At 44.4% G+C, this 12,455-nt stretch overlaps 1 protein-coding gene across 1 annotated transcript in view; it reads left to right on the forward strand.

Moving 5' to 3' along the window:
* The first annotated feature begins 411 nt into the window (after window positions 1–411).
* The window catches only part of TEKT5 (tektin 5), a 50,465-nt gene continuing 38,421 nt past the window's right edge, over window positions 412–12,455 (forward strand). Inside the window, exons 1-4 of the mRNA XM_034784655.1 lie at window positions 412–984; window positions 1,575–1,658; window positions 4,033–4,103; window positions 9,371–9,514. Of these exons, the coding sequence (XP_034640546.1) occupies window positions 412–984; window positions 1,575–1,658; window positions 4,033–4,103; window positions 9,371–9,514 (872 nt within the window). The remainder of the gene's footprint in view (window positions 985–1,574; window positions 1,659–4,032; window positions 4,104–9,370; window positions 9,515–12,455) is intronic.

Consider the following 12,455-nt stretch of genomic DNA (forward strand, 5'->3'; position numbering starts at 1 on the left):
GATAACTATACAGTTACTTGTCTGGGGGTGACTATGCCAAAGGCCGTGTTAAGCCTTTAAGCATGGCTGGCATAAACCAGATGTTCCCAGGAACCTGAGCACACGTCTGCACTGGGAGCTTATGCAGTGATTAACAATCCTCTGCAGTCTTTCAAAGCAACCTGCTTCCTCAGTTTGTTTGTTTGCTTAATAAAGCCAACCTGAGCATGCTTAAGGGTCCTTTGTGGATGATGATGTCTTCAGCAGGCTTTATGACAACATCACTGAGTCATAGAGGATAAAACAGCACCTGCAATAAAAGCGGCACTGGCCAGGAGATACAACCATTCCTCTCTGGGCTTTGAAACTACACTGGCTGCAGTGTTTGGGTTACAAACAAAGTAAGGGTGGGTGTATGAGGTAAGGAGCAGGATGGAGTTCCTTGGAACCACTCAGACAGCCAGCTACTGTGGCCCCAAAAAGAGCTACCTATTCCCTGAGCCAGTCTCCACTAGCACTACTCAGGACAGTTACCAGTCTTACTACCTGCCAGGTTACCGCTACCTCAACTCATGGAGACCCAGCCTGTTTTACAGAGTATCAGCAGTCCCCACCAACTCAGGTGAGCAGGGGAATATGCGAATCTCTGCCCCTTTACGGCCACCCACTATACTGCCCTCAGTGCGGTCTGCTTTATATGCTCGCTACTCCCCCCGTGACTGGTACCAGGCAAACACAGTTCAATACAAAGGATCGGAGTCCTGCCGGCACTGGGCTGGCCGGCTGAATGCTGATTCTTTGCGACTGATGCAAGACAAAAACCAGCTGACCCAGCAGACACAGGACAACACTGGAAGGAGCCTAGGACAGAGACTCTCTGACATCGATTTTTGGAGGTCGGAGCTGACCTATGAGCTAGAGCGTCTGCTGACGGAGACTCGTGCCCTGGAAACAGCCAAGAGGCGGCTGGAGTGTGCTGCTGATGAGGCCCAAAGGCCACTGAAGGTGGGTCAGCTACTGTTCTCTAAACCGCTTTGGGGAACAGGCAAAGCAAATGGATGGAGTTCTAGCTTAATACTGAATATATTAGTATGTCTAAGCCTAGCTCTTATTTTTACCAAAACACAGCCCTAGAGATTGCATTTTGAAGATCTAAGGTGCAAGTTAATTCCAAACAGAAAAATTGCACTAACATGGATTTAAGATTCGCTGTTTAGGAATGGATGTTAGCAAACACTAAAAACATCGGAAGTCTAGAGTTAGAGTTTATAAAAACTTGTAGAATATTATCTGTGAAAGTTATTTCTATCAAAGAAACTTGTATGCAAGTACAAATATAAAAATCAAAATTCAGGATCATGTCCTGCAGCTTGCCCTTAGAAAGAAAACACCAACAGAGATAAGCATAAATCATAGACATGCATCCGTTATATACAATGAAATCACCCCAAAGTATCAAGTACAATTCTATTCCATCTTTATTAGAAGGCCACCTCTTACCAATCTGTTCAACTGTCCCTTGATAAGTAAATTGAAGTTCCTTTGTATAGTGCAATACTGAATTTGATGCAAATTTTCCTCTGGTTTGCTTGCAGGTAGCCTTGGAATGCTTATATAATCGTGAGAAGCGGATGGGGATTGATCTAGTACATGATGACGTGGAAAAGAACCTCATACAGGTATGATGAGACTTGTTATTTTAAATTCATCTGTAGAAAACAACTAAAAATCAAAGCAGACTCTCCCTGGAATTCAGTTGCAAGACTGAAGAGAAGGGGGAAAACACATCAAGTTAAGGAACCCCTAGTAATTTTGAGAAATTAATCATGAACATGATTGTTATCTTTTGGCCACGATGGGTAAGGTGTCAGAAAGCTTTAGATACTACATCACATAAATTCTGTTCTAGTGTCTCACCATATAATTGAATACCCAGGCCAATCTATCCTGTGGGAAGTTAGTTGACAGTGAGAGACGGCGATAAACACTACGGGGGAGGGAGCTTATGTGAGTTTATGTGAATGCAGCAGGGGTCATGGAAGAGGGGAAGCTAGGGTGGAGGGATGAAAGCATACCCCTTCTTCCTCATCCAATAGCCAGGAAAGAAAGCTTCATTCTGGTGGTTCCTCCAATCACTGCTCTGGAGCTATCTTTGAGCTTCATCTGTGTAGCCACCTGTAAGGTAGTGTACTCACCACCCATCTTGTCCTCTTGTATCAGGGTGCAATGTTGCAAGCAGCCCTTGTCTCCAGCACCTTCTGCAGGCCATCTGCCTCTCACCAGGTGCTCCATAGCTTGGCCCTCCAGCCAAGTCACAAAGTTCTGCTATCTTCAAAGGTTCCAATTTGAAAATTCATAAAACATCCCAATACAAAAGAGCCTTCAGCCCCTTCTTGGACTATTCCTCAGCCCACCCTTCAGGGTCAGGCTTCAGTCCCAACCTGGACTCAACATTCTTTCTACTCGGCTTGCATGCTTCTTCCTCAGGAGTGGCAGGGGAGCCCAGGCTCACTTTCTACTCTGGGTTCCAACTCAGGGACCCTATATTAAGCAGCTAGGTCTGCTGCTTCATACATGCTGCTGTTTTCCTGGGCCACTTCTTACCTCCAACTTCCCTTGTGCTGCTTCCCCGCAGCTTGTGCTTAACTCAGCCTCCCTTTGGTTCTCAGGCCTTAGCTTCTCCCTAGGTCCTTACAGCTTTTCTATTCTCTGCTGAACTAACCCCTTTCCTGCCCTTTAGGGGATGACTCACACTCTGTGGATTTCTCTCTACAGAAGATTGCTTTCTCCCTTGTAGCTACCCACCTGACTGTAAGGCCCAGGAATCTAATGATCCTATCCTAGCTCTGGCCCCCCTCCTGGCCCTCCAATCAATCAGTCACAGGTTTTCTACTTGGCACTTAGTCCCATCAGGCCCCCTTACACTCCTTGCTTGTTCATCTGGAACAAAAACTAGTTGCTCCTGAGGGTATGTCTACATAAACCATAGAGTGTATGATTGCAGCATGTGTAGACCTATGTGAGCTAGCTTCAGTCTAGGTAAGCTTATGCATTAATAGCAGTGAAGCCACAGCAACATGGGCTTCAGTATGGTGTACAAACCTTCTTGGGATGCTGGTAATTACTCAGGTGGCTTGGCCCTGCTGAAGCCCATACTGCTATGGCTTCATTGTATCAGTACATGAGATAGCTAGATTAACGCTAGCCGGGGTATGTCTACCGAAGCTGCAATTACGCTTCCTGATTTCAGTGCAGACATATCTTTAGTGGATGGTGGGCAGCGTCAGAGGTGGAGTTCGGGGTAAAAAAAAAAAAAAAAAAAAAAATCACCTTATTGGGAAGGGTTCCTAAGAAAGTACTGGAATTGTTTTTAGAGCATTTGGAGGCATGTTTCAATTGGAGGAAGAGTGAATTACCCGATTAATTAAGCTTTTTGGAGCAGGGACAGTCGTTTTGTCCTGTTTGTACAGTACCTACCACAAGAGGATCCTGGTCTGTGACTAGGATTCCTAGGCGCTTCAGACCTACTACTACTACTACAGTCATGTGCTCTTTTAAATTCAAACTGGCCCCATATATATTTTCCTGTTGGTAGCCTTTGGACCTAAAGAAACCAGTCTTAGGCAAATGAATACAACTGTCATTTTGTTCAAAGTCTATGCCAGTGTGCGATCACTTTAAGACAGAAGAAGGTCTACTAAGAGGTGCTCTTGATGTTTTAGCATCTGTGAACATGAACATGTGTGTTCTGAGAGACTCACATTGCCTCTAAGTTTCTAGGCTTGTCATGGCAGAGGTTTGGGGCAGAGTTAAAGTTGTTCAGGTGACTGACTGTGCATTTTCTTATTTTCCTATCATTTTTTATATTTTTTTAAAGTGGGGACCTTGATTTTGAATTTCCAGCTTTGCAACATTTATGATTTTTACACCCTTAAGTCCAGGTTTAGACGATCAGATGTGTATGTAATCTGCAGAATAGTTAAGTTTATTTTATATACACTGAAGTAAATTAATGTAATCACAGTATTACCAGTTGGACATTTTTCATTATAGGAGGTTGACTTGTTCAAGTCTTGTCAAGAAAGAATGAGAAAACTTGCAGAAAGAATTGATCAACAGTTGGGGTAAGTGTTTCCTTTTAAACCCCATTTAAAAGAAAGGGGAACTGAATCCAGTTTCCTTGGGAAATGTAAAGTATTCTAGAATAAATAATATCTGATTTGATAAGTCTGATTACATTCACTTCCTTCAACTACTCAATAATGATATGGACAAAAAGATTCATGTTTCTATTCTCTCCCTGCTAGGTGCAAAACTGCCATTAGTATAACTGGAAGCAGTCACACATCAAAGGGAGATGATTATACATAATGGTTAGGCCACATGGGAAAGACATATATAAATAGATTTTATAATTACTGTTCTTGTCTATGGTACAGTTATATGAGTCAAGTTGAGGTGCATTTCTGACACTCATTATTGCAATACCTAAAATATTTTTGTATTTAATACCGATCAAATAAAAGCCAAGTTTATATTTTGGCAGCATGAATTCTACTCACTTCTATTGGCTGTGATTTCTAAGTTAATTTTTATACAGTTTTATGACCAAATATGGAAGACACAGATTATAATGTTTCAATTGAAAAGTATTGACAGAAGATATATTGCTGAGTTTAAATGCCAAGGTACTAGCAAACCTCTTACTACTGAGAAAAATAGGGTCTTGATCTTTCCCACTGAAGTCAAAGGGCCGGGTGTCCCCTGCTGTGGAAGAAGCAAAAGGAAGAGAAGTTATTACAAAAGTTCCATGTAGCTAAGAGAGCAAAAATGGAGCCACATATCCCCTCCTTGTGGGCAGGATGAGCAGTAACACTGGAGAGGCAGGGTGTGGCTTTCTCCCCACCCAAAACTTGACTAGCTTTAGGTCAATCTGACTCCAAAATCTGCAGTGTTGGGAGATCTGAACACTGTACTTACTACTTGTACATATGCATCTGAAGAAGTGGGCAGTAGCCCATGAAAGCTTATGCTCTAATAAATTTGTTAGTCTCTAAGGTGCCACAAGTACTCCTGTTCTTTGTACTACTTGTCTTTCCATTCTGCCTCCCACCCATAGAACATAGCTGGCTCAGGTGTTCCCATTGCAAGTTTCCTACCTTTTCCTCTCCAAGACAGGAGGATAGAAACTTCAAAAGCTAGTTTGTCACGCCAGCTACAGGACTTCGCTACAGATGCATAATGCATAAAACAGCCAATCTTTATCTCTATCCCTTCTGGCTATCCACCCACCACCAAAATGATGATTATTTTTAAATGTGTTGAGCTGTCCAGGTGGAAATACCAGAGGTTAAGTGGTGGGGCAGGGACAGTCCCTCATGGATCAGTAAGTGGTTAAAAGACAGTAAACAAAGTGTAGGAATAAATGGTCAGTTTAACAGTGGAGATAGGTAAATAGCAGGGTCCCTCAATGATCTGTACTTGACCCTTGCTGTTCAACATATTCATAAATGATCTGGAAAAAAAATGGTGAATAGTGAGGTGGCAAAGTTTGCAGATGATACAAAATGACTCAAGATGGATAAGTCCAAGCAGATGGCGAAGAGTTACAAAAGAATCTCAAAAAACTGGGTGACTGGACAACAAAATGGCAGATGAAATTCAATGTTGATAAATGCAAAATAATGCACATTGGAAAACATCCTAATTATATATATACACAAAATGATGAGGTCTAAATTAGTTGTTACCACTCAAGAAAGAGATCTTGGTGTGGTTGTGGATAGTTCTCTGAAAACATCCACTCAATGTGCAGCAGCAGACAAAAAAGCTAGCAGAATGTTAGGAACCATTAGGAAAGGGATAGATAATAAGACAGAAAATATCATAATGCTACTGTATAAAGCCAGGGTAAACCCATACCTTGAATATTGTGTGCAGTCCTGGTCACATCATCTCAAAAAAATATTGTGGCAGAGCACTGGCTTTGCCTGGGGGGCGGAGAGGGTGGGGTGTGTGTCCTACGCTTCTAGGCGGTTAGGGTTGGCATCAGAGGTTTGCTGTGACCCTCAGTGTAGCCTCTCTCCCCTCCTAGAGGCAAGGTTTACAGCTTACTGAGTCATCTTCATCATCGGCCAGTCAACAGGTTTGGTGTAAGAACCCTCTTTAGTCCCTGTTTTCCTTCTCAGGGAGTGTTTGTGTGTGTAGGGAGGGTTTGGGGGGAACCCGAGCTTCCAGCCCAGGGACCGTAATTGGCAGCAGAAACAGATAGTTTTCCTATACTACCGGAGCTACGGCCCTTCCCTGGGCTACTTCCCCAAACGGACCCTCCTAGGTACCTGACCACACTTGTTCTCCAGGGTCTTTTACTGCACACTTTCTTTCTCCCAGTCTTCCCACAGCACACCTTCTTACTCCCAGCTCCTACCAGTTGGCCTCTGTCAAGAGGATTCCTTTTAAACTAGTCCCAGCCAGTTCTAAATGGTCTTCAGGTGATCGGATTAGCCTGCTTCCTTTGATTGCTTCTAATTAGTTCTTAATTGGTTACAGGTGTCTCATGGAGTCTGCCTGACTTAATTGTTTCTAGCACCTTCTTGACTGCTCTGGGGCAGCGCCTGCCCTGGTCACTCAGGGAACAGAAAACTATCCATCCAGCGTCCAGTGTGTTTTCCTTCTACCAGACTCCTGCACCCAACCGGTCAGGGTCTGTCATATATCCCTTCCCCCTGCTCAACAACAAGAGGTTGGGCAGCTTGGGACGCCACACAGAGCACACGTGACAAACCATCGGCATTGCAATGGCAGCTCCCTGCTCTATGTTGCACGTGAAACTGGAAAAGCTGGAGACACAAGAACCACCTGGTTACCCTGGAGTTCTTCTCCTTGTTTCGCTGCATCTATTGAAGAGGGGCATGGTCAGTTACAAGGACAAATCTATGCCCGAGCAGGTAGTAATGTAACGCTTCCATGGCGATCCGCTCAAACGGAACTTTGATGATCAGTAGGGGTACCAGAGGGACTCTTAGATGTAGATGAGGGCTGTGCAATTGATATTTGGGACAGGAGGTGGACATTCTCATGTACCCCCAGCCAGAAGAACCTGGGCAAGATTTGCGCCTGGGTTTTCTCCGCCCTCACATGTCCTCCAAAAAGGTGACTGTGGGCAAGGTTTAATATTGCCCTCTGGTGTTTCCAGGGTATTAGGAGCTGGTGTTCCTCTTGCTCCTGCAGGCACACAACCAGGTACAGGAGGTCCTTCTTGATTATGAAGTACAGCCTGGGCACTCGAGTTTTTCCCCGCTATGGGTACCCCATCTATCTCAGCCACCTCCTTCCTGGTGCTCTCATACCTTGAATCCTCCACCTGGTCCCATCTGAAAGTCGCCCTCCCGGGACTTATCAACTGGAACTCTGAGGGATCTTCTTCTACCCTCTCGGCTGGCTCTGTGGGGGCGGGGTGTGTGTGTGTCGGAACCAGTTTCTGAACCTTCCTGCATCTCGGGGTCCTTCCTTGTAGTAGCCTGTGTCTGCCCGCCTACACAGGCAGCCCTTTGTCCTTATAGCAGGATTCAGGTACCCAACACCTAGGCAGCCCTTCTTTCCCTTTTGGTCTTCCGGCCTCCCTCGGGGGTGGGGAATAGTTCCTGGGATACTTCCATGAACACTGGGGGAGAACATTCTGCTGTTGAGGCCTCCCTCAGTTTGGGGAGCTCCTCTTCCTCCCACCCTTCCAGTGGGAGCAAGTTTCCAAACCCGGGAAAATCTCTTCTGATAAGCATGGGACAAGGAGGTGTGGACCCACCCCTACTTTCACCTGAGTGACATTTCCCTGAACTTCTAGCTTTACTGGTATGATGGGGTAATAGCTAACAGTCCTATGGACACATGTTATCCCTGTACATTCAGCCTGTATTAACAGGCTGCACTTTACTAGTTTACTGAGATCAGGGTAATAGCCCTCCTGGAATCTACAAGCGCCACGGTTTCTACCCCATCCACTTTTACTGGCCTTGTATATTTGTGTGGGGTGACTGCGACCCCCACAAGGTTGAGCAGGGAGCATGGGCCACTCCGGTCCCCAAGATTACACTGCATGGGCTCTTCGAGGTTAGGGCACTTGGCCGCTATGTGACCCAGCTTCCCACACCCATAACACCTATAATTACTTCTCCTGGGTTAGGAGGTTTAGCCTTGAGGTTTCCCCAGCCCAATCCATTCCCATCCTCCTGGATTCCCGTCTGGTCTTCGGCCTCCCTCTTCTTCCACGTAAGGGTCCCCGGGTGTCTGGTCACCTGAACCCCAGGTGTTGGCATTGGTCGCCTGCCTCGTATGGGGCCTTCCCTAGGTAGATGGGTCAATTCCTTGGCTGTCAATTGTCTCTCTACCAGCACGATTGTTTTGTCATAGGTGGATGGGTTGTGCTGGCCAACGCACGCACGCAGGTCTGGCGGTCGTCTCTGCATAAATTGGTCTATGACCAACGTCTCCAAAATTTTCTCCGAGCTGCATGCCTAAGCCCATAACCACTTCCGAGCAAGGTGCATCAGATCGAACACCTGAGACCTTGGGGGCTTGCTCTCCTGATACTTCCAATCATGGAAATTCTGGGTCCATACAGCTGCCGTCACCCCTGACTGTTCATCTTAGAAAAGAGATGAATAAGGGGGGATATGATAGAGGTCTATAAAATCATGAACCGTGTGGAGAAAGTGAATAAGGAAGTTTTATTTACCCCTTCACATAACCCAGCAACCCAGGGTCACCCAATGAAAATAATAGGCAGCAGATTTAAAACAAACATAAGGAAGTACTTCACACAATGCACAGTCAATCTCTGGAACTCATTGCTAGGGGACATTATGAAGGTCAAAGGTATAACTCGGTTCAAAGAAGTAAGTTCATGAAGGAAAGGTCCATCAGTGGCTATTAGCCAAGCTGGTCAGGGATGCAACCCTGTATTCTTTCTGGGTGTCCCTAAGCCTCTGACTTCCAGGAGCTGAGACTCAATGACAGGGGATGGATCACTTGATAATTGTCCTGTTCTGTTCATTCCCGCTGAAGCACCTGGCATTGGCCACTGTTGAAAGACAGGATACTGGGCTAGACTGACCATTGGTCTGATCCAGTATGGCCTTTCTTATGTTTTTATGGGGGAGAGAATATGCCATAGCTACCACTCCCCTAAACATGCTCTCTAACCCAATTGTCAGTGCAATAAGCTCATGCTGTCCATGCCACCCAGCAGAGGCCAATGGACTGTAGGATCAGGTGGGCGGAAGTCAGGCTATACAGGACTGAAATGAAAGGAACCAATTAATCTGTAAGCAATGCCAAAGTAAATGTGCTGATTAAAGATGGATTATATTTTAATGTAAGAACTTGCTCTTTGCAGTATCAACAGAGATGCACAGCATGCGCTGGAGAGAGATCTTTCTGACAAAAACTCAGCGCATTTTATTGATGAGAAGTGTTATAATCTGAGGAACACATCGGACAGCATCAGCTTCTATCATGGAGTGGAAAAAATAGATGGAACGTAAGTATGAATAGTTATTGTACTCTCTATCCCTGATATGACACCATCACATATCTGTGGGGCAGATTCCTGTGCATGCCTTATAGATTCATAGATTCATAGATTCTAGGACTGGAAGGGACCTCGAGAGGTCATCGAGTCCAGTCCCCTGCCCGCATGCCTTAATGTGCATCAGGGTCTCTCTGCTTCTTTAAGAAATGATAAAGAGAAAGAGAAAGAAAAAGAAGTGGCCTTTTCCTTAAGATTGCACATTTTGCCCTGGAGACCCTCCATTACCCTCAGTTACTCCTTGCTTTTTATTTATTCCTTCAGACGCTTCAGGGAATGTCTACATTACAGCAAAATACAGACAGCTGGCCTGTGTCAGCTGACTCAGGCTCACGGGGCTCAGGCTGCAGTACAATTAAATTACAGTGTAGACGTTTGGACTCGGACTGGTGCCCGGGCTCTGGGACCCTGCAAGGGGGCAGGGTCTGCACTGTAGCACTTCAGTGTAGACGCCACATGGACCGATGGGAGGGTTTCCCCATTGGTGTAGTTAATCCATCTCCCTGAGAAATGGTAGCTAGGTCAATGGAAGAATTCTTCTGTCGACCTAGCGCTGTCTACACGGGGGATGAGGTCAGCTTACCCACTCCACTTAGGGGTGTGGATTTTTTACACCCCTGAGCGACGTCGCTGGGTCGACCTAACTTTGTAGTGTTGACCACACCTATGACTGGATCTAGGTCCCTCTGGAGCTTATCAACACCCTTCATTTATCTGGCAGAGGGGAGATTAAATATTTACCAATAATACGCCACACCACCAGGTTTTGCTGACAAGGCCCCTTTGAAAGCATAGGTGGCCCAATGTGGAGCTGAATCCCTTTTACCTTCAACCCTGTCTCCACATATCTGAAACTCTTTGTTTCTTTTTAAAGAACATGATTTGAACAAGTAATTGTCATGAAAGTCTCCAACATTATTCTTGGAGACGTGTGGGAAATTGGTCATCTCTGGTGCCTGTACATAACTTAGCCTGTAGTGAGCTTTATCTTCCAGCTAGAATGGTCCTTTAAAGCCATGGGAACCTTCACAGGGATTCATGTAGATTTTCCACCACTGTTTGATTCATAAATATTTGCATCTTTCAATTAAAAAAAACAAAACAAAAATCAAAGTAAAATTTCGCTGTAACTGCAAAGTGTGATGTGATTTGGGTCAAAATCATGCAAACACACACCAAGCTTTGTACTACACGTTTCCATAAAATAGCCCAGGGTTACTTGAGAATTAGGTCTCTGGGCTTGTCAAAATTTTTTAAATCTTTCCATTAAATTGGTAACATTGAGAAAGTTCGGCATAGCTCTACCTTTACCGTCTGGATTTAGATTTTCAAAAGCTAATAAAAAAACAAACAAACCCTGGCACTAGTCAGTTAATGAGAAAACTACTGATGACTGATGAGAATCTGTCCTGAGGGTAGCCTTAGATGTAATCGAGAGACCTACATCTGGCTTAAAAATGACAGGAATAAAATAACTTCATGCAACAGAGGGCAGTGTTTGTTGTGCTAAAGGCATGTTAGCTGCCTGGTAGAGATCAATTTGTAATGCAGCTTTACTTGTGGTTCTGAGTCTACTTCATACATACGAATGATAGGTAGCACTACCTGCTGATGTCTGCTCCTGGAGGAAGAAACAAGGTGGGTGAGATAATATTTTGCACTGGACCAACTTCTGTTGGAGAGAGAGTCTATTTATTTAAATAGTGCTTTTTATAAGGGATCACACTTACTACTGAAATGCAGGCATCTCTGGGGTGGAACTTGGCAATCATTCCACTGGCTCTAGCATCACGACACATGTTGGGAATTGGAAGTGAATAAGAATATTCTAGCTAACTGAGGTAAAAACAGTCCAATGGGTAAGTTTTATACTCTTGTTACCATATAGCCATTTCCCTCTTATGCCCCCATGTTATCCACAGCAATGCCATTTTCCGTTAACGTGATTGAAAAAGCATATCTGTTCCATTCAGGAGCATAGCAGGTGTGTTCTACCTGAACCATTCAGCACAGTCCACCAGATAAATTATAGGCTGGGAAAATAGTGTTATGAACCAATTAAGATATTCAGTCAAGAATGAGACTTTCTAGGAAAGTTTGTTTTTATGATAATTCCATCAGAGCACAAAAGAGGAGAAAGTGCACAGAGATGATCCAGACCGGTAGCTGCAGGCAGGTTGGCTCAAACGAGCATGGTATTTAACCTATAAACTCATGCATCTAGCATGCTGATTTATGCACGATACTGTGGTGTGTCATGCACGATACTGTGGTGACAGAAGCTTTTCAGGACAACTGCCTAAATAAAAGTGTGGCATTTGGGTGGTTTAGTTTTCAGTGACAAGAGCTGCCAGGTCCCCTGGCTTTGTAAATTTATTATTTCAGATCTGAGAGAGAGAAACCACAAGGAAAACCATAAAATATCCATTGAGAAAACAAAAATTGACAGGATTATCTTTTCCCCGCCCCTTCAGCTGTTAACATTTAGCCCTAGTTTTCAGCTAAAATATTAAAGAAAAAATATGACTGGAACTCTAGCAATAGTGAACAGATCTTTAAGTGGTTAGATTCAAACATGTCGTTAGAGGGAAGCTTGGGGTAGAGGAAGGTAGATCTGAACTCAAACAGAAGCTTGACTTGGCACTTCAGTTTAGTCATGAAGATCTTTGTTCATTTTTGTTTTGATGGAGACAAGATCAAGTAGGCTCCACAGTGCATTACATAAATGGATTAAACTAATTCAAAGGAAGGCAGTGGTGTAGTTCCCCTTTGTAGGGTGTGTCCTTTGTAATGCTGCCACATCCAGGCTAGCTTTCCGTGTTTATCTTTCCATAATAGCCTTTAACATTTGCAATTGCACTCTTAGTAGTTAGCAGGATGAGTTGTAACTGTG

The sequence above is a fragment of the Trachemys scripta genome, chromosome 10 (assembly GCF_013100865.1).
Source record: "Trachemys scripta elegans isolate TJP31775 chromosome 10, CAS_Tse_1.0, whole genome shotgun sequence".
NCBI classification, from domain to species: Eukaryota; Metazoa; Chordata; order Testudines; family Emydidae; genus Trachemys; species Trachemys scripta.